The 22,046-nt window shown below is 36.2% G+C and overlaps 1 protein-coding gene across 2 annotated transcripts in view; it reads left to right on the plus strand.

Moving 5' to 3' along the window:
* The window catches only part of agap3 (ArfGAP with GTPase domain, ankyrin repeat and PH domain 3), a 264,585-nt gene extending 257,944 nt beyond the window's left edge, over positions 1 to 6,641 (plus strand). For both annotated transcript variants that reach the window (XM_088918672.1, XM_088918671.1), the window contains exons 17-18: positions 3,030 to 3,285; positions 6,361 to 6,641. In XM_088918672.1, coding sequence (XP_088774798.1) covers positions 3,030 to 3,285; positions 6,361 to 6,576 — 472 coding nt within the window. In that variant the 3' untranslated portion in view covers positions 6,577 to 6,641. The remainder of the gene's footprint in view (positions 1 to 3,029; positions 3,286 to 6,360) is intronic.
* The last annotated feature ends 15,405 nt before the right edge of the window (positions 6,642 to 22,046 follow it).

Here is a 22,046-nt window from a genome sequence, read left to right on the forward strand (position 1 = left end):
GAATATTGTCCCCCTCTGCCTCTCGGTTTCTCCCCTGTGGAGAGAGTAAATTTCTTCCTCCTCGCTTTTTTTCCGCTCCTCTAGCTTTGACATGCTAAATCTGCCTCTCATTCAGAGCTGCTTTTTCCTGCCACAGAGGGGCCAAGGGGAAATGCCAGCTTTGAGTCTAGGTTTTCTCCCTGCTACCCAAACTTTCTCACTGTTTAGTTTTCTTTTATATTTAAAACAAAGGCGGGGTGGGGATTACTATTTCACTTCCTTTCCAGTTTCTCTTTCAAGTGGCAGCATCCAAGAGATTTCCGATAGCTCCCTTATGCTTAAACTTTATTCTACAGTCCTACAAAGAGAAATCTATTTTGCATTAGTCTTTCATTTTATTTTTTGTTTGAATTTTGCAGTGCCAAAGACAGGATTCTTACATTTCAGGCAATTGGCCTTATGTGAGTCAGCAGCTTGTGGGAGAGGATGATGATGTCTATCTCTATTCATAAATGCAGTACTGAAGCAGATGCAATACTTAATATATCAATATATTAATATATATATATGTAAAAACACTCCTGAAAAACATTTTCATATAAGGATTGTTCTAAAGGTTGAATGTGAAGTAGTACCTGCAACAGGATTTGATGTAGTACCTTCCTGTCACTACAGGATATGCAGTATGATAATATCTGTGCTACTTTTAGTGATTGAGGGTATTTTAGTTATGGCAAGTATGCATGTAGTTTCCATTAACTTTTATGCACCAGCCATTTTCCACATTTTCAATTTAAGATTCTTAGAAAACTTTATTTTTCTCAGCTAACAAAAGCATTGCTGTTATCTTGTTTAGAATAAATTCCTTAATATGTGTAGCCTTTGACATAGGTGTTTCATCAAGATTACCTTCAATGAGGAGTTTGCTGTTTCTTGTCAGCCTCTGGTGACACTGCTGTAGTTACCCTGAAGATGCTGTGAATATGTGAAGATGCTGTGAACGGGAAAGGCCTGAATTCTTTCATATAACGATTGAGATCAGGAAAAATAAAATGAATTGAAATTATCTGAACATGACACCTTATCACTACCCTACCTACCTATAGCAGAAGAGTGAGCAGAAGCTGCCTTGCATTTGACTGGCCTAATTGGGTTGTCCAGATGCAATGATGAACTGGTAATTTGTTACAGATTAACACTGAAAAACCAGAAAAGGCTACTATGGCTTCATGTCATCAATTACGATTCATGCATTGTGGCAGAATACTATATAAATTATAGAATATAAATTATGTATACTTTAAATGTAGTTTTTGATAGTTTAGATTATTCTGAAATTTAAATAAATAATTTTTATGTTTTTAATGTTCTACAACACCAGTCCAGACATTGTTCTCAGGCTAATAGATATATATATATAGCATATTCAATTTATTACATTTTCTAACAGTTTTTCCATTAAAATATTGTGTTGTATTTTTAAAATCTATTGAAAGACGGGGCAGTGAATGTTTTATAGCTGATGTGCAAAACAGATATGTTAAATATATCACAGAAATACAATCTTCATTATGTATTTTGCTTCTTAAATCAATGCCTTGGAGTTGAATAAAATGCTGTGTCTTGGGTATAATATTGGACATCATTTTAATTGCTTGGCATGGCTGTATTACAGTTCAGGCTTGAGCACCAATGAGGAAGTAATGGTTTATGAGTTACAGAGGTCTTGCAGACATATACTTTAGTTGTGTGTCTACAGTAATATGTAACTGCCTCCACTAATGTTTAACTGCTTTATTCTGCCACAGAGTCACTTTGAGGTTTAAAAGGTAATTAACCTCTGTAGGTATAGCTCTGCATTATTATACAGGACAATAATCGTAGTTGCCTCCATAACCCTCTGCCAGGAGATGATTTAAAACATGACTACAGATGTTATTGTTGTCGTTGTTTCTGTTGTTGTGTTTTGTCTCCAGCTCACTAAAGACAGATGGTTGAATGTAAAGTGACGTCAGAACTCTGACTGATAGCCTCTGAGGGCCTGTCACTTCAGGATGGTTGTTTGTCCCTATCTGTGCAAGTTCTTCTCTCTGTCACTCACTCAGACACCCAAACAACAGTGCCTTTCTGCTCCGCTTATCAACCAGCCGGGCCAGGTCAAGGGTTAGCCATGCACTGAGCATGCTCAGAGAGTTGGATATTGATTTTTATTATTTGACTTCATTGCCGTTGACAAAACTGGCCTAGATGAAGACAGATAGAATTCTGAGGGAGACAGAATCTTTCTCCTCTCTTCTTCTTACAAAACCCTCCTAGTTTTTCAGTGGTATTCAGCACGATCGATCCCGCTTGCACCCTCCCTCACCCTTGGGAGGCTAGGGAAGGAGATTTGGAGCTGGATCTTTTGTGAATGTCCAGCGTTTTCAAACAAGAAGGCTGACAGCACAGATAAAAACATGTTCCTCTGTATTGTTAGTAGCAGACATGCTGTTCACAATGTGTAACCTTTAGATAGCTAACCAGACTTAACCCTCCATCCACCAGTTTCACATTGTCAATGCTCTTTATAGCTTCACAGCCTCTTTATGTTTGTAACTTTTTACAGTTGTTTTTCCATTACATTACACTCTGAAGATAAAGTTTATGATGTATGCAGTCAAGCTCTAGCATTTAGTGATTTTAATAGGCATCATTAAGGAACCTTTACTTCAGTAATTTAATAAAGGTCTTGCTTATAAAATCATAGTGTGATTTTTAACCTTTTCTTGTCTGTGCCAGATGTTTTGCACCTAAAGTGCCTGGGATTCTAAAGCTTGAAACCAAAATCCATAGGAAAATACTCTGTTACTGTATAATGAATCACCCTAATTAGTTCTTTGGGCTCAGGATGTTTTCCATTGTAATATGCATTGTGATAAGTAGGCCAATAAAATTGGTTTTAAGGAATCCTCAGTTGCACACTGAAGAAGTGTCTTTGAGTTTAGCATACCTTTTCCTCACTGGCTTTGTGTCCACTACCGTCTATCATGTCTCGATGGCTGTCACCGCAGGGAGGAGAAGGAACGCTGGATCCGGGCGAAGTATGAGCAAAAGCTCTTCCTGCTGCCACTGCCGCAGTCGGATGTGCCACTGGGCCAGCAGCTGCTCCGAGCCGTCGTGGAGGATGACCTGCGGCTGGTTGTGTTGCTCTTGGCCCATGGCTCCAAAGAGGAGGTTAACGAGACCTACGGTGATGGGGACGGCCGCACTGCGCTCCACCTTTCTTGTGCCATGGCCAATGTGGTCATCACACAGCTCCTGGTTTGGGTGAGTTAAGCCCATATTGTGACAGTTAAGCCCTCTGTGATGAGCCCATAAGAAAATAAAGTACTAGGTGTCACAGTTTCAAAAGAACAACCAATACCAAAGCTTTCTTTGCTATGAGAAAACTAGCCATGTTTTTTTTCTTTATTTTTGTGATCATCTCCTTGATTTTCAAGTTGATCTGGTGTTGTTTAAGGTAGCTCATTCTGAACTTTGAAGTTTAAAAAAATAAATAGCTACAACATCAATGTCTATTTTACTATATATATTTACTTTATATATTTTATTATAAGATCCCCAAACTGGCACTTGTTTGTTGTGGTTTTCCCTGTCTTGTTTTGTCACATTGTCTATTTGGAAATCCTCATGAGACTTCACCACAAACATTTGTGGAAGTACAGTATATTAGGTGTAATATTATATTATGTATATGTTCACAGCTTTCTGTTATTTTATTAAGCTCATTAAAACAAAAGTGCTTGGGATGTAGTGTTACTAAAATGTTTAGTTACATTTTAGAAGTGGACACTAGAGCACAACCACATCAAATTAAACTTCCTGTGGCTTTTAATTTTAATTCAATTTGGGATTCACAATGTTTTAATCTAATATTAGGAGTGAAACATCATGAAAGGCTGCAAGTCAAAATTGTCTGGTATCTTCACACTTTAACTTTCAGTCATGATGAATGCTACACCTAAACGAGTAGCAAAACTGTAGATCGAGGGATTCCTGTTCATGAAGAATGCTGCTTTTGAAATGTTATCTTTGTTCAAAAGGAGTCAGAACTGAAGGCAGGCTATTTAAGGTTCTACCTGCTTGTTCAATGTTCTATCTAATTATCCCTGGTTAGAAGGAAACTAGATAATGAAGCTGATCAGAAGGGATCTACTGATTCACAGGGGGTGAAGCTTTCTGTACAGCCAGAAGAATATTTACTCATGTGAATACAGTAGTCAGGAGGGACTCCAATAGCTATCAAGCTCTTTACTGGTTTGGCTTGTGAAACTGGGTTTTGTCATTTTATAAACATGTAGCCCTCTTAGACCTAGTAACAAATAATTTGAATTTGAATCTGACATTTGCAGCACTTTCAAGATGTAATTAAACCTTTTTAAGCAAAAATATATGAATATATACAAATATATACTATTAGTAAATGTTGAAGATGTGTGACCTACAGTGGTTATGTTGAGAAAATAAACATTTTATGAATAATGGGTTATTTGGGAAGAACATTAAGTTCTTGAGTTTGATTCTTTATCCTGTACCCTGTGGTAAATAAGATGGACAAGGACACAGTCTGCAGAGAAAGTTTTCAGCATCTGGGACAGCATTGTTCTCTTTTCAAAAATCAGAAATGGGGAGTAAATAATTTAATCTCTTGATCTTTCACCTGCTTTATTTCATATCAGGCATCTCATCTAATAGATCTTGAATAATGAAGACATTTCAGTGCAGGTTCTTTGCTGTAACCAATCCCTTCATTACTTGAAATAGTTCACTTTTAAACAGTTAGATAATTAAATGAGGTTTTTTCCTAAATTAACATTAAAACATTTAATTGTTTAATCCATCTTGTCAAATGTATTCAGACTGTCTGTCAGATTTCTCTGTTTATATCAACATAAAAATTACATATAGTAATAAAACTTCTTTTCATATAACATAAAAGTGCTATACCTTTCCCACCTAATGCAGAAGACTATTTTAAATCTATTGAAATCTCTCAGTACAGCTAAAAGTCCAAAACACTGCAGAAAACTGTAATTAGTCTTTTACAATCTTTTAGAATTTAATACAGTGCCTGCCTGAAAAATTCTTATTTCTCCATCTCCTATAAAATGTGCTTTACTGGATAGCATCTGCTGTATCTCATCAATGTACAGTAACTTGTACTCGGTAGAACTAAAGAAATACGTTGTCATTGAGAAGTGATGGATACAGCAGAATACAACTGGAATTAATCAGCTGCGTTGAACAGCCTTTATTTAGAAACAACACCTGTCTTATACAGTGGACCAAACCAATCAGCAGGCTCTCAGGAGGATAGCACTAAGTATTCAATAAGGGGTTTGTGATCCATGAAATTCATACAGGCAAATATGAATTAAACTTCATTAATGCTCACAAATTAAGATCTACAGTAGCTAACAGTTTAGTACAGATCAGTCCTTCATTGATTTGTTTTATATTATATACAGTACTTAATGCTGAGACTTTATATTAACAAGCTAAACTGAGGACACAGGTGGAAACTACATGGAAGTGCATAGTATTAGGAACTTTTTTACACAGAGGATTGTGAGGGTCTGGAACAAGCCACTCAGTATAAAACATCATATCAATTAGCTATTATCAATCAAATGAGCTAGATGTGTAAAATGGCCTCCTCTTATTGTAATCCTTGTTATTTTGTACTTACGTCAATAAGCAAAGAACACGTGTTGTTTGTTTGATTCTTATTTTATCAGGTTTATTAATGGTGTTCACAATATATGATAAAAATGAGCAACCACCATTTATTCATTTGTAAAGAAAATCTTTCTTAGATCAATGTATTTGCAGTTTTTTCCATTTCTACTTTTCTAAAAATACACAGTATTTTATAAAAAAATATATAAAGTTAAGAGCTTAATCATTTGTTTAACTCAAATGGAAAAGCTTTCTTCAGCCCTAAAGACTGAGAAATTGAACAATATCAAAAAATCGTGGAGACTTCTTGCTGGATTATCATAAAAGTAAAAAAATGTGGGCATTTAGGTTTTCCGAGCCCATTCTCTGTTGTGTAGTGATTCCGTTAACTTACTCAAGTTAATAACTTAGAACACCACAAGAACATGTCGCAATCATATAATGCAAAGAAACAAGTCATAGGTTTATTAAATGCTGAATGTTTCGGTTGTGTTTTCTCTCCTCTCTTTTCAGCATGAAATAAACCTATTACTTGTTCCTTTGCAGACTACGCATGCTGACGCAACTACCCACCTGAACTACAATCATATTGTGACTCCTTTGAGAAATTGTGTGCTTATCTGCACCTCTCTGTCTCACTCTGGACTTGTTCTCTTCTTGCAGTATGGCGTGGATGTGAAGAGCCGGGATGCTCGAGGGCAGACGCCATTGGCCTACGCACGGCGAGCAGGCAGTCAGGAATGTATTGACATCCTCTTGCAGCATGGTTGCCCCAACGACAACCTCATCCCAGTTCCTACACCTAACCTGTCCCGCAGAAATACCAACGTTAACATCAACTCCCAGTGCGAGCTGAACCGCAGTGCCAGTGTCATCTAGCCCGGGGAGAGAGGGCAAAGTGACACCAGCCATATGTTACACTGTATTTCCTGCCAAGTCCTTCCCTACCTAACCTTTCCCTCCTCATTAGCAGACTGGGTGTGCATGACTGAGAAGTGCTTCCATGGCAACAGGAAATGGGTACCAGTACTCAACTGTAGGCTGGAAGCACACAGGGGCAGCAAGGGCTCAGGGGGGATAACGTCAGGATTCCCTTTATTCTTTATTCTTGTACCACCCTTAAGGAAAGAAAACGTCAGTTGATTTACAAAACCGAACACCCCTCCTTTTTTTGAGTAACAGCACACAGATGGTGACAAGGGAATATGTGGCTTTGTTTGGTCAGGAGCTTCCTTAATTCAAAGGTTCACTGCAGATGTAGCTCCAGGCTCTGGTATTTGTTTTCTATTTTTTTTTGTCATTTTTATAATTATGCCCGAGCCTAAATTTAGCAAAGATTTAAATAAAAGACAACTACAAAGTGTGGGAGTATGAAAGAAAAATGCACAATTTTTTAATAGGAATTGGAGAGAAATGTCTCCACACTACAGGCTTCAGCCAAATAACAGTGTTACTGAGTTGTGGTTTATGTAATTGATTGGTCTTTTTTTTAAGGTTTCAGCTTTTTTTTCCAACTCAGTTTATTTTATTCAACTTAATCTTTTGTTTTTCTCCTCCCCGATATTTGGCAGCTTACAAAAACTCTTCTTCAAGCTCACCATTGTTGTATAGGACTAACACAGTACTGCACTGGGACAGAAGATATTTTCCGGTCATGTTTGCAGCCGACGCTTGCCCATATACTGGGGCTTACTTATCTATGTTGAGGTCTGTAAGACATCAGCATCTACTTTACACTACAGCTTTATTGCAGTTCTGTGCTCTCCGTTGTCTCAACAGCTTCCAAGCATTGTAGTGATCATGTATTGTTTTTCATTGCTATTGTTGCCTTGGCTATTTGCCTTGTTTGTGGCTTAGAAGGACCTGGTCCAATATGCCAGTTTTCATTTTAGAAATATTCCTGTGCTCTATAGAAGACAATGGACTTTAAAAGAGCCCCATGGTGGAGTGGGTCCTATAGATTCTTTTTAAAAATATTTTGGTCCAGTATCCAGTTGTGTTTTGTTTGTTTGTGTGTTTGTTTGTTTTTCAGTACATAATGTGTTTACCCATTTAAGGACCCTGGTGGTTGAAACACTTTAAAACCAAAATGCTAAAGAGTCTACTCATGCAGTTGCAGTATTTTTTATAATGCACTATAGCAGAGTTTGGTCCTTAGTTCTGTGCAAAAATCTGAACCCCTTTCAGACTTTTTTCTAGTGCCCAAAGCCATAGGTTCTTCTTTCTGTCCAAAAAGGATTAGGTGGACATGCATCTTTCCTGTGCTTGTTGGCCTCCATGGCCTCCTGTTCTTACAGATTTCTTTAATGTGTCATTACATCGGTCTTCCAGCTGTACTTTTAAAACCATTTTAAGACCAAAGCAAATTTAAACATAAAGTGTGAAGCTTGTAATCAAAAGGAATTCTCGAAAAATAATTTAATGCAACAGTTTTGTGGCAACAAGACTTTAATAAGGGGGAAGGTAACAGCTAAAATAAGCTTTTCTTGCACTTTTTTTTGTACTGCACAGGTCACCCTTCATACTGAGAAGCAGGCATTGAGAGGTTAAAGTCTAGAGAAGAAATTAAACCATTGTTATGACATAAACTATCAGAAAAAACAGAATGTTTTTCTTTTACAGGCAGTGCTAACACTAATTAAAATAGATGGAATACAACTTTTAAATGGTTTCCAAAAGCCTGTGCTTAAACACTAAATCTAATGCACCACAGTTCACTACATTATAATAATTTAAATGCTTATTGAATGTCAGTTTCAACTAGTAAATGGTCTAGTCACTATTCTTTTACAGAATATCAAAAATCTAAATCATTGCTCTTACCATTTTTTGTATGGGTCATAGATTATACTTCCAAACTGTTTACTACTTTTTGTTTTTTTTTAAGTAGGAAACAAGAATAAAAAATGTATAGTGTCTTACTCAACTTACAAAATATTGTTTTAGTGTTCCATTTAGTTTGAACAGCAGTTCTTTATTTTTTAGCATTCGTTTTTTTTTTTACTTTTCAAAAGTGCAATGAACTTTACATTTTAGAGAGATGAATATATTGTTTTTTACCTTAGTTGATTCAAGTCACTGGCAATTTTGTGTGACCCTTATCAGGTCAGGTTTAGATTTTGACTATTCTAGTAGCGTGTTTCTGTTTTTGTCTGTTTTCCAGTTCAAGAGTATAGTTTAAAATATGTTTTTTTTCTTTTTGCCTACTATCCATTTTGTTCCGAATTATAGGATAGTTAGATCATAGAAGCATGCCCAGTTACTGTACATTTGTAAGCTTGTAAAAGTGACATCCATCACTGTTTTGAAACAAATTCTAGATTAAAGATGTTATTTTCACAAGTCACATATTTCTGCACAGAACTATGTAGACTTCAATACTCTAACTGTACATAAAGGGAAAATATAAACTCTTCTGTGATAATCCTGTTGGTTAGAATCTCGCTAGAGATTTGGGGCCCATTTGTCTCACCATATTTAACAGTGTTAGAGAGAAAAAGGCTGATACATTAGCTATTAACTCTATTAACTCATGGATTGTTCGATGTCTTTGCATCCTAAAGGGGTTTTAGCGATTTCCAATGATCTGTTTAACCTGCAGTAAGGTGATGTAGTTTCTTACTGTATAGATTTTTTATTGAAAAGAGCAGTGGGTTATTTTCTACAGAAGCAACTAAAGGTAGCCATTTATCAAGTAGAGACCAGTTGGCCTTATAGTCAGCCTAGTAGTCTGTGACCAAGGCTGTTTAATGTCTAATGCACTGTCCTGCTGTGAAGTGTATGGGAAGAGCAGTCTTGGCAACTAGGGGGCCAACCAATATGTCTCAAATAAGAAAAGTGACTTAATTAATTAATAATTAAATGACCAGTCTTGTGGCCTTAGAGTTACAGGCAAAATCTGGAAAAGGGGATTGTAAAATTTCTGTGTTGCTATATGCTATAGTTTAAATTGCATTTGAGTTACTGTGTGGTCATCCTTCAAAGAGGCCCTTATGCTTCTTGTATTGCAAAATCCATATTATATGATGCAAAATTGCATTTTTCATTCTGACTTTATCCCATTGGTGAATGCTAAATTTAAATTTTACCACTTTGCTACAAATCACAAAAAATTGTCTAAGGAGACGTATGTCCATTATTGCCCCACTTGTGAAATTTGCGTCTTAGACAGGTAGAACTCATAACACAATACATTAAGCACATGAACCCGTTAGTAAATAAGAAACATACTGTATATGTATGGTGAGAAAGAAAATAAATATATAAATAAAGTAGAAACTACAATCAGTTGTCCAAATTAAGCTGGTTAATAACTGATTTAGAACTTTTTAACTTTAAAGTTCTTTTGCATTTAAATCTAGGTAGTCTAAATCAACACCATGAGGGAAGGAGCTCAAATTCACTGTGCAAGGGGTGGTCATGACAGACAATGATTTTATTGGCCTTCCACACTATTTATTTGATGTAGATATAATTTTGTTGGTTGGCTTCACTATCCTGCTCGCTCTGTTTGTATTTGTGTGTATTAAGGTTACCAAACCAGGTTACCGCAGTGAATGTTAAGACAGATTCAATGACAGTTCTGTACAATTAAATCATCATTCTACTACACACGTTAAAAGAGTGGAGCTTTTTCAAGAAGAACAATTGCTGTTGGCTCTTCATACGTATGGCATCTGCATTTTCGTCAATGGTTAGCTGAAAGGGTTGCAGTGTTTTTCTGTCTTATCTTGTCAGATCTAGCCAGGTTATAGTTTTATCTGATAGTTCTGATTTCAAGTTTTTGAAATGTTTGCCAGCCACCTCTAGAGGTGCCTCATTTCTTGGTTGCCATTGCAGGGTACGATTAAGGCATTCTGCACAACTAAAATGTTCTTACCTATAGTATGCAACAGATCTAATGTTTCAAAACAATTCTGGAATTGTGTGCATGAAGAATATAATGAGATTAGTTTTTGCTTAGAAACAAATGCGTATGTGTGACACCGATATGCCAAATACTCAGGATCATATGAAGGTAGTCTAGGTTATTGCCCTGTTTTTATTAGTACTGTATAAGCTGTCTTGTAGTAACTCAGCAAGGTCGACATTTTGGTGACTTATTACAGGATGAATAAGAAATTTGAAAACCTTAACCAAAGCTATGATGCTCTTTGAGAAATGTTACTGGGTTTGCAACTTTTGTTAGCGACATCAGCACGCAGCGTCTAATTTCTGTTGTATCATGAAGGTTTGCAATGTGATGCCATGACAACAGTTGTTATCAGTTTTAATCAAAATAAATTCCATAATACAAAAGGATAAGCACTCAGTACATTAATAAAGGTGTTTGTAATTTTTTTTGTAAAATGGAGAATTCTTAGTGTGTTTTCCCAAAGATTTGCTCCAGTGCATTTTTTTTCCAGAAAAAGGTTTTTATTGCATAAACTATTGAGTCATTTTTTATTATTTTTGGAGAAATTCTGCAGGTTTTAAGTTGAGATTTATCATCTTTATTTGTCAAAAATATTATTTTAAACTTGAATCGTGTATATGCATTCTCCACCACAGTGGTGCATTTTTATAGTTTTTAGGGTTTTATGTTGATCATATGTTTTACGATAGAGTACATGCAAATGAATGCATTTTAGTAAAGAAAATGTCCTGGTCAAGTTTTTAAAAGTCTCTTTTTACCATATGTATTACAACACTTAAATTTCAATCTTGCGCTGTATCTTACTGTTCTGTATATTTTAGAGGTTAACCTCTATGTTTCAGTTGCCATATTATCCAAATTTGAAGCTGTGCATGTAGAAGAAAAATTAAGGTATCAGTTGAGAATTTGAGAAGGTTTGAGATGCATTTAAATAAAAAAACAATAGCACGTTTTTTTCAAACACTTGATATCTGTTAATCGGCCATTTAACGTTGACATTTGGAATGGAATATCCATGCTTACTAGCAAAGTTATGTAAAATCCAATAACACTTTCATACAAATGAATGCACTAGCCTTCGAAAATATCAGGGATATGCACTTCATTTCTGTTTAAGCAAAAATGAAACTTTTTTATACATCTCATTGTTACCTACATTCATCAATTTAATTTTCAGTATGTTCAAATAATTGGGGTGTGGTATCTAAAGTCTCAATAAAATGCTGCCTTAGGTCTGAGCAAAACAATACTTGGATACTATGATACCTAATATAGCACCATATAATACTAGTGAAGCATAATATAATTTTAAGTCATTGCTAAACTGTAACTACCAAAATAAGTGTTGTTTCTAAATAAAAGAACCTATTTTAAAATAATGTTTAAGAATTGGTGGGGTAAAGGAAGAATATGGAACTTTTATTCTCTAATAATTAATCAGATCTTTTTAAGTAGTTGAACACGTTAATGACGAACAAAGTATAATTTACACTGATGATTTGGAGCCCGATTTTTTTGGTGAATTCAGTGAAGCATGATTGATATAACAAAGTATCTCTTTACACCACAGTATCCAAACAGGCCTGAAAACTTATGCTTCTTTCATTGTTAATAGCCATCTCTGAACTGAAAAGTGCACAATAGTACGTCTCTGAAATGCGATAACCTTCTGCAGCCTTGGCCGTTGATACAGTATGTGCACAAGGAGATATGTTCCTGCACTGTGTTGCCAATTCTGTGGTACTTGTGTGAGGGTCTGTGTGAATGTGGGCCTGTGTGAGTAATTGTACTGATTGTTGTGAATGATTAAATAACCATGTGTACAGTTGTATAACAGGTATTGTAGTATAAGTAGCTTTCCTCCTGTACAGATATTTTAGCAACAAGTAGTAAGTACTGCACCCAGGACTTGCTTTGAAATCCCTTTAGCCTATTCACAGCGGAAAATCCCAAAATACTGTTTTTTGGAGCACTGAAGGTAGGGGCGGTATAAGCACATCATAATCAGTGCTGCTATCCATCCAAATATCTCAAGGCACAAAAGTAAAAATGCATGATTGGTCGTTTTCTTCTTACATTTTGGAAAACAGCATGCTCAATGAATCAGATATAAACCAAAAACTGATGCTCGGGTGTGCTGGTGATGGAGAAGACCTCCAGAGGCACATAAGCATTCTCCTATTTTAAGGATTTTACCCCCATTAAGCAAATCATGAGTGTAGAAATCATGGTCAGCATGCTTGTACTTTTAAGTGAGGGTTTCCCAGCAAAGCTCAGGCTGTCAGCTGTCAGGTAGGTTGCCTTCACATTCTGTGCATTCTTGTCATTTTCACATCTCTGCTTTATCATATGCATTTGCCAGACTGGGTGTTGAATTTTGCTTTAGGGACTGGTGCCTCATCTACATCCATTTCTAAAGAGGTGCTAGCAAATGCAGATATCACATGAGGACTGCTTTCTGATAAAAGAAAAGCACTTGGTATACAAAAGAGCAGACAGATATATAGCCATTGTTGTAAGTGTGAAAAGTAGGTATAGTTGTCATTATTCCTGATATAAGATGGCTAATGTAAGTGGAATAAAGCAATGAGTTATCACAACCAAGTTGCATAAGGGAGTTTCCAAGCAAGTCTACTGGAGGGATGATTTTTTTGGGGAAAAAAGTACCTTAAGCAGAATTTCATGTCACTCTCATCCTTTCAAAATTTCCTGTGAGTCTTCCTGTCCTTTATACTGCTTACAAATGATGGGGTGGAACAAGAAATAAGATATGTTCTACAACATCCCTGTATTTTCTGATCATTGTCAATGTCAATGATTGTCTTGATTCTTAGGGAAAAAAAGATATTTAAAAAAATAAATGGCTCAAAAAGCCCCAGAGGTTTGGAATAGCTTGGTTTAACTGCATTTGAAAAGGGAATGGTGCATGGGAGCATTGTGGTGAAGGATTGGAGTGTTTCTTACCCTGTGATATTAAAAGGAAACAGCCAACCAAACAATTTGTGGGAGCACTTTCCCTAAAATGTAGCCATGCTCACTCCATCTGATTTTATGTTGTTGAAGTTGTTCTAATTTGCTGTATTTTTATTTTTTTCTTAGTATTTGGGGTTTTATGGATATGTTCCAATGCTTATACATTGCCTGACTTGTGAGGTACTTCATGTATTATAATGTACATTTGAAATATTTATATTGCAGTATGTAAATATTGTTCTGATTTTTTTTGTGCATTTAAAAAACACGAAGCAAGGCAAAAGCAAAAAAAAGCTGCTATGTGCTTGGATGACTGTTGACTGATAATAAATGCTCCAATAAAGTAATGTAGCTGTACCCAAATTGTGGGGATAAGAAAGTTTGTGCCTTTGCAGTTTTACTTTGAAATTCACTGAAAAACACACTATGCCTATCTGGTACAAAGGAATAAAGCATAATCTTCTGGATCGTGAAATCAAATATTGTTTTTTAAATATTTCATCACTTTGTAAGAGTTTCTAAAGTAGACAAATTAGAAGTGAGACAGAAGACAGCTTTGGGTCAAAGAGTCTATTCTCTTTTAAAATTGATGTGAAATTCAATTTTGTCTGAACTTTGATTTATTTTATTTTTCAATTGATTAATTACAGCTTCAATAATGCTAACAAGAAGATTGAGCTTAATTACACTTGGGAAAAGAGGGTGTATTAACCAAGTGTTGTTCTGTAAGCTCCAGTAAACCTTGTTACCAAGTCATAGTGAAGAATAAAATGCTACATGTTTTATTTTTTGTTTTCAAGTTGTGCTATAGTAGAAAAGTTCCTGAAATAAATGATCTTCTTTCATTCTTTACGGACATGCAGTATAGCAGCTTCACTAGGTGATATATCAAAGGGCAGTGTGGTGGCTCTGATGTTAAGGATCTGCACCTGTGGCTGGAAGGTTGCCGGTTCGTATCCCGCAGCCGGCAGAGGAATCCTACTCCTTTGGCCCCTGAGCAAGGCCCTTAACCACAACTGCTCCAGGGGCGCTGTATAAATGGCAGACCCTGTGCTCTGACCCCAAGCCTCTCCATGTCTGTGTGTCTCATGGAGAGCAAGTTTGGGGTATACAAAAAGAAAAATTCCTAATACAAGAAATTGTACAGTATATGGCCAATAAAGTGATCTGATCTGACCTGATCTTAAAGGTAGTAATTTTTACCAGCCCCATTTTTTTTACTGGGAACTTCAACTGAGTGGAAGAGTTAAATTAGACATCAAGATAGCTTTCACCACAGATGAATTTATCTTTTAGAGATCATGTCAGTTGTTTGATGCTATAAATTATCTAAAATGCCCTTAAAAACTATTTACTTTGCGTTGGAAGAGGAGCAGCAGACAATCTAGATTCAGGTCAGCTCAGGTCTAAAGTGAGTTTTCCACTCTGTTTAGACTCAGGTAATTAGTCATGGCACACTCTTGGTGTCACAGCTTGGCAGTGCTTCTGAATGGCTAAAGTGATCTGTGTTCAGGGTCAGATCATGGTCGTTTTGTTATATAGGAAGTTTTCGTAGCACAGCTGTTCAACTTGTGCACTTTCAGCTGCTCCTGCCTTCCTTGAGAAACTGCTTCACAAAAACTGCGGTTTGGTTTTGGAATGCAAACTTACAATTATTTGCAGCACATAATGGCATCAAATATTAACTGAAAACTGCTGGAATTGTCTGAACTTTGATATATTTTTCCATTTCAATTGATTACAGATCACAAAATGAATCTTAAGGTTAGTATTCCTCTGAAACACTCATCTCACCTTATTTGTGGGATTTATAGAACTTTAAAGAAAACTTAAAGACCCAAACTGGTGTTGATGCCAAAGGAAAATTGAATGGTACAGAAGTGGCTGGAGGACATTCAATGCATCTTCCTGTGTCTGAGGAATTTTTCACAGGGTGCACATCAGTCTGTTGAATGTCCATTATATGGGGATTAAGATAAAGAAGAGGGTTTAGTGTCAAGAGACCATGTGCTCTGGGTAAAAGTGTCAGTGCCGGGAGGCAAACCTGTTTTAATCCAGCCTTTATCTCCTAGATAATCTTGTTAGAGCAAATAAACTGCCCAAAGGGAGGTTATTCTCTTCTTCTGCTCTTTGTTTTCTTGTGGTGTTTCTTTCTGCTCACTTACCAGTCTCTGACTTCCTTCCTCAGCTTGTCTTTACTGACAAGGAGATTAGGTTTGTGCCCAATACAATGGTTACATTTCCTGTCTGTCTTTTTTTTTGTATTTAGTAGTATACAAATCAATGCCATAGTAATTTGATAACACAACTCACCATTATTGTTTTAAATATTTAAAGAAAAACATCTGTGAAAACGTTTTAATCCTGAACAATCCACCCACACAAAATGTCAATAATAATTGTCCAGAGACATTTTTTTTCAGTTTGTCTATATAGTTAGGCATACTGTATACACACCACATGTTGGACTGAATGTCTGTCATTCATCAGAATATTCATCAAAACATTTAGGTAACATTTTAGATAAGTGTTTCAAAATCTGAAACATTCCAAAAATTGCAATATTATGCCCATGAAGTAGGCAATTTCCAAATTAATTACAGTATAATCAGAATTTTGACGATACTGCCGCTCTCATTTGGAAACATTTCTTTTTTACATTCCACTGCTAGATACGAACACTTGGGATTACAAAATGAGAAAACTATCAATTTAGGAATTATAGACTACTTAATCCCTAATTTATAATATTTTCACCTGAGAAATGTAACAAATGACATAATTTAAATGTTAATGTTAATGACTGTTATTGCAAATAATCCATCCATCCTTTGTCTAACATCTTCTTCCAATTCAGGGTCGCCTGGTAGCTGCAGCTTATCCTGGCAAGTAACGGGATAGGATGTCTGTCCATCACAAGGCACGCACTCACACCTAGAGCCAGTTTTCCCAGAAGCCAAATTACCTTCCAGTTTGTCTTTCGTCTGTGGGAGCAAACCCATGCTAACATGGGGATAAACATCCAAGTCATTTTTTCTTGATAAAACAAACCAGGTAATTCAGGCTATATGGACACAGATCATTTTACACTGGGATGTGCCTCAATGAACAATGTTAACTGAAAGAATTTTGTCGTTATTGGAGTTGCAGGAAATGTGGCTTCCACCCCTTTCTAAGTTGTGAGATCCATAATTAATTAGCTATGTTTTTTGTAATAGCACTGTGAAAATCAATGCTTTTAATTGCCTGGTAAGATGGAGCAATAAGATTAGTTTAATTATCGCAATAAAACTCAACAAGAAAGGAGATCATTCAGTCTGCATACAGATATATTGTATCCATAGTGCCTTTTGGGCTTGATTACCAAGACATGCTTTTCTCTGACAAATGTGTGCCTTAGTGTCACAGTGTTCCAAAATTGAAACTACTATTTCAAAGTGACTTTAATTTCTTTTTAATTTTTTTCTTCAAACCAGCTTAGTCAAATGCAGCATCATCATCCAAACATCTTTGGATCCGGACTCATCTTCATTTACTGACAGTTGTAGTAGAATTGGGAAGCGTGATTTTGTGGTAATAAGTAGTGCTTCCTGAATTCCAGCCTTCATCACCTGTCTGTGTGGTGTTTGCCTGTACTTATCTCCATTTTGGGGTTTTATTAGATGCTTCAGTTTCCTCTAACCTCCCATGGAAATGCAGGTTAGATTTTAATTGGCTACTCTAAATTGTCATAATGGGTTTTGTTTTGTGACAAAAGGAAAGCACCTAAGCTTCCCACCTTAGTACTTTTTAATGAGCAGTGTGGTTTTGGTGACTGTCTCCTTTGCACTACACATACAGTAGTAGTTTTTCATTTAAGAGTTTGATATATCCCTATATCTAACATTCACTCTGCATCTTCATATTCTGGTACCTCAATAAGGCATACAAAACTCAGATGATCATATACGTTATATCTTTCTTTTCCTTCAGATTCCCCCATTATGAAGTCAGTAATGGTAAGAAGGTACTGTAACAAGAAGTTTGCAGAGAAATTCCATTCAGTACCATAATTTAATTGTCTGATTCTATCGGTAAAAATTGTAAAAAAAAAGTCACTCCTAGCATTAGATTTATTTTTATTTGGATTCCTCTTTTTCATAACTACATGAGTAAAGTTTAAAATAAAGTTCCTTCATTGTTCTATTTTTTTCTATCTTGAACATATTCAGCTAAATCACAGTCATCAAATATGTCACCTTGCACCTCAACACCTCAGTAACATTTTTGTTTCTCATTACTCTCTCCTTATAATAATTAATGTGCTTTGTAAATGTTTCCTATCAGGTTTTATGTCAACTTTAAAATCCTCAGCATCACCTATAAGGCTGTTATTGGCTTAGCACCTTAGTACCAAACTGACTTACTATCTTTCTACTCCCCTCCTCACAACCTTCTTTCATCTGTCTCTGGCCTCCTGTTCATCTCCCAAGCTCATGTATATACTATGGGTGACAGGGCCTTCTCTTGCTTTCTCCCAAAGTTCTGGAATTCTATCCACAAGGTTATCAGAGAGTCACCATCCGTGGATTATTTGCAATAATAATCGTTAACATTAACTTTTTTTTACATTAACCTTTTATCATCTTCTTCCTTCTGTACTCTAAACCCTTGTTTTTAATTGTGCTAATTTTGTTACCTCTTCTCCAAGTTATTTTTTTTGTCTTGCTGTAAAGTGCTTTGAGAACTTACTTTTAAAGGTGCTACATAAAATAAAGTTGAGCATTTTTATGTATGATTATAAACTATAAATTCAAATATAATTATAATTTTCAGACAAATGCAAGATTTTTTAAAGTTCGTTAACAAAACACAATGTTATTGGGTGATGTTCTTAAGAGGAGTTTCCAATGCTTAATGTTGGAAGTGAAACAGATTGATAGCCTATATGTACAGTAGTATCCTTCTCTCCTGTTTTTTAAAATATTTTTGCTTTTTGTCAAACAAATTCAACAAAACAAATGTTGACTGAAGTTAAAACAAATCCATTTGAATGTATTCAAGAGTTGATATACAGGCAGTCAAATTATTAAGGTTTAGAGCTCTGGTCATGAACCCCACTCAGCTCACAAAAGAAATAACTGTTTAATCCCGGCGACTGAAAGGACAGGGTCACACCAGTCAGGAAAGGAGGCTGAAGTGGACACCTGTTGGCTTGGTTACTCAGTTACTTGGTTACTGACATTCACTTTTGTTTATCATGTAATTCATTACAATAAAACTGATCTAAAAGCTGCAGTTGACAGGAAAAGCAACCAGTAAGGAACCTAACTGGAGTGTTCGAGTCTCCATACTACAGTAAATGCACATTTGTAAATGCTTCAGATCTTATTAAGTTCCCCGATAGAGTAAATCAACATTTCAGCATCAGTTAGCACTATAAACTATGGCCCTTTGGTTTTAATTGCATTTTGAACAATTTAAATATTTGATTTTGCCCCATTTTGTATTTTCTGCCACACTCTGCCCCTCTTCTGTATTAATGTTCTCCGATGCCCCTCCCTTTTTTCTCTGTCTTTAATCAGTATCTCTCTTTTTCTGCTTCTCTGTGTCTCTCTCGCACACACAGTTCTCTGTTAATTTGCCGGAGAATGCATTAGCTGTAATGAAAGCTGAGGGCTGGGGAATCCTCCAGGGTCCCATTAATCATCCCCCCTCAGACAGGCAGCCTTGATTACAAGTGGCAAGAAATTCATTAGAGCCAGGCCTCTGACAACTTTTATCTCCGCCACTAGATCTGACTCATTAGGCAGCCAAATTAAAGCTATGATGGCCCTGATGAAATTCATCGCTTGTTTATCTTGTGCGATTTGATACATCTGCCCATACATCATCTAACAGGGAGCCACTAGACCCTCCCAGGAAGTCAGACATCAACCCTTTCTTTACCGGACACCCAGCAGAGTCATATTTAATGGTGTCGGGAAACTGATGCCCCATGGACAGAACATTGACACTCAGGATGGATTTCACTTTGGTGTTTCCAACTTATTTCTAAGAAGTATAATGCACTTGGAAAAAGCCTTTATCTTTAAAACATACAGAAATACGAATGTATATAGGAGTTGGCACCACTCTGATTTAGAAATGATCATCATTATCATCATGTAATACGATGTGACCATCATAATGGAAAGAAATCTGAAATGAAGACTAACTTAAAAATATTCCATGTATGCAGAACTCCTTTTAATGTTATCATTTATGGTGTGTGGCTTTAAAGGAACTATTTTATTTGTGTGACAGGTGCTAAGGTGTGGGCTCCTGAGTGGCTCCACACGTGAAGACACTGGTTTGTGACACAAGGTTGAATGAACTCTGTGGCCAAGAAATTGTTTGAAATTGGACTACATTATTAGGTCACAGTGACCAGGAATCCCTTTGTAACAGGTAATTACAGGTAAGAATCAAAGATGTCTTGGCTTGCTTTAATCATGGATTTATCAGCGTGAGCTCAATTTAAAGCTACCCTCTTCAGTGTTGAGGAGAACATGGATGGTTCAACAGTGCATGTTACAGAGAAAAGCATGAATATTGTTTTCATCCTACTCTATTGATTTGATCATGTGAATTTACTTACAGAATTGGAAATTGGGACAGTAAATTTAAAGAATGGCTTATGGCAACTAGGAATCAATCAATCAGGACATATGTCAAGTAAACCAAAACAAGAGTATAAATGAATCAATTTGACATGATGCACACAAATGGCTGATCAATCACTCTGGGGCTTACAAAAAGATAGTAGTATAGGACTAAAGTACATTGACAATAATACTTGGATTAGTGTGTACAGCTTCATAATAATCTCATAACATCAACATTCATAAATACGTGAAAGGCAACTTAATATTAAACTGATTGTAAAAATCACTGTTTATGAAACCTATACTGTACTTGTTTGGAATAGCATTTTTTGTATAACATATACTTGTTTGGAATTGAGAATGGTACTGATTCTAATGAGGTTTTTGAAAAGTCCACATGAAGAGCATTAGCTGGTTCTGTGTCAAAGCTTGTCCAATCTTCTGCTAACTGTCACCAAAGGTTGTCTCACTGGCACAGGAAGAGGGAAGAGTTCTATGCTTAGCATGGCACTGAAGCTGACTTCAGCTGGATCATGTACACAGTCTCAGGACTTGGGAACTGGCAACAATTGAGACTTAGATGGGAAGAAGCCTAGAACGGCTGCTCACACACATATTATTCCTACTACACTAAATATTTGTTTATATACAGTGGTGTTGATAAATGTCCAACTATATTATTTCAGTGATCAGGGGAAATGACAATGGAGAGCATGTGCCAAAACGTCTTCTGTTCCTAAAGAAGTCTAATGCAGAATTCTGGTTTATATAGTTCTCTCAGCCTAGAAGTTACTTTCAGCTGAGTTTCTTTCAGTTTCAGTTCGGACAGAGGCAGTCACAGTAAAACAATTAGTTTTCAGTGAGGTTGTTAAGGCTTTAGAGAGCATAGTAAATGCTATCATGGGTGTTAACTGGTCATCAGGTATAGTGGCCATCCCCATATGGTATGTTCCTCATTCGTGGATCATTTTGACCCTGTCAGTGGATTATGACTAGTTACATCCAGCTGGAGTTCGAATCCAGATGTGCCTCCCTCTTGGAGCTGCAAGCATCCATGTTGGCATCAATATGTTTTGGCATGTTCCAAATTTATGGAAGCCTAGTTTTTGTTAGAGAGCAAAGACATCCTGTTTATTAGAGTCCCATCTCAGCATTCCTGTGTAGGTAGGTCATAGAGTTAAGCAGTTGCAGAGTATTTTCAGTTCAAGATCACAGAAAGATTACTTTTATAATCTTTCCAAACACTTATTTCAAAACTTACTGTATTCCTAACTTTTCTGTTACACTACCATATGGGTGTGAGATTTACTGCATTTTTTAATCACTTAATCAATATCAATTCCATATTCAAAATGGGATGTGCTTAATAAGAATTTTGCCAATTACAAATGTATAATTAGAGTGTGACTGAGACTGAAACATAAATAAACTAAAATACATCAGAATTGCCAACTAAATTGCAAGAGTTCATTTGAAGGGATAGTTTAAGATTTATCCTTGGCTATGCTATATTTCATTATTTTAAACAACTTTCTGAGAAGAAAGATTTAAAGTCAAATGTTGGTTTTGTGGTATATTCAAGTCAGCATGCCTGTGTAAATGACCATTTCCAGCTGTGTCCGTCATTAGCTCAAAGCATAAGCAAGCAAGTGATGTGGAACAGACAGAAGATTGTCCATTTTGATGTATTGACTACAGTCATGCAGCACAGTGACTTTAAGTCATACAGTTACTCTTTAGGGTACCTGCACTGGAAATCAGCAGCACTGACTCATCTGGTTTCTGTAACTGGGTTATGGAATGTGGACAGATGATGCCTATACATTTTAGTAATC

The sequence above is a fragment of the Atractosteus spatula genome, chromosome 6 (genome assembly GCF_055471065.1).
Source record: "Atractosteus spatula isolate fAtrSpa1 chromosome 6, fAtrSpa1.hap1, whole genome shotgun sequence".
NCBI classification, from domain to species: domain Eukaryota; kingdom Metazoa; phylum Chordata; class Actinopteri; order Semionotiformes; family Lepisosteidae; genus Atractosteus; species Atractosteus spatula.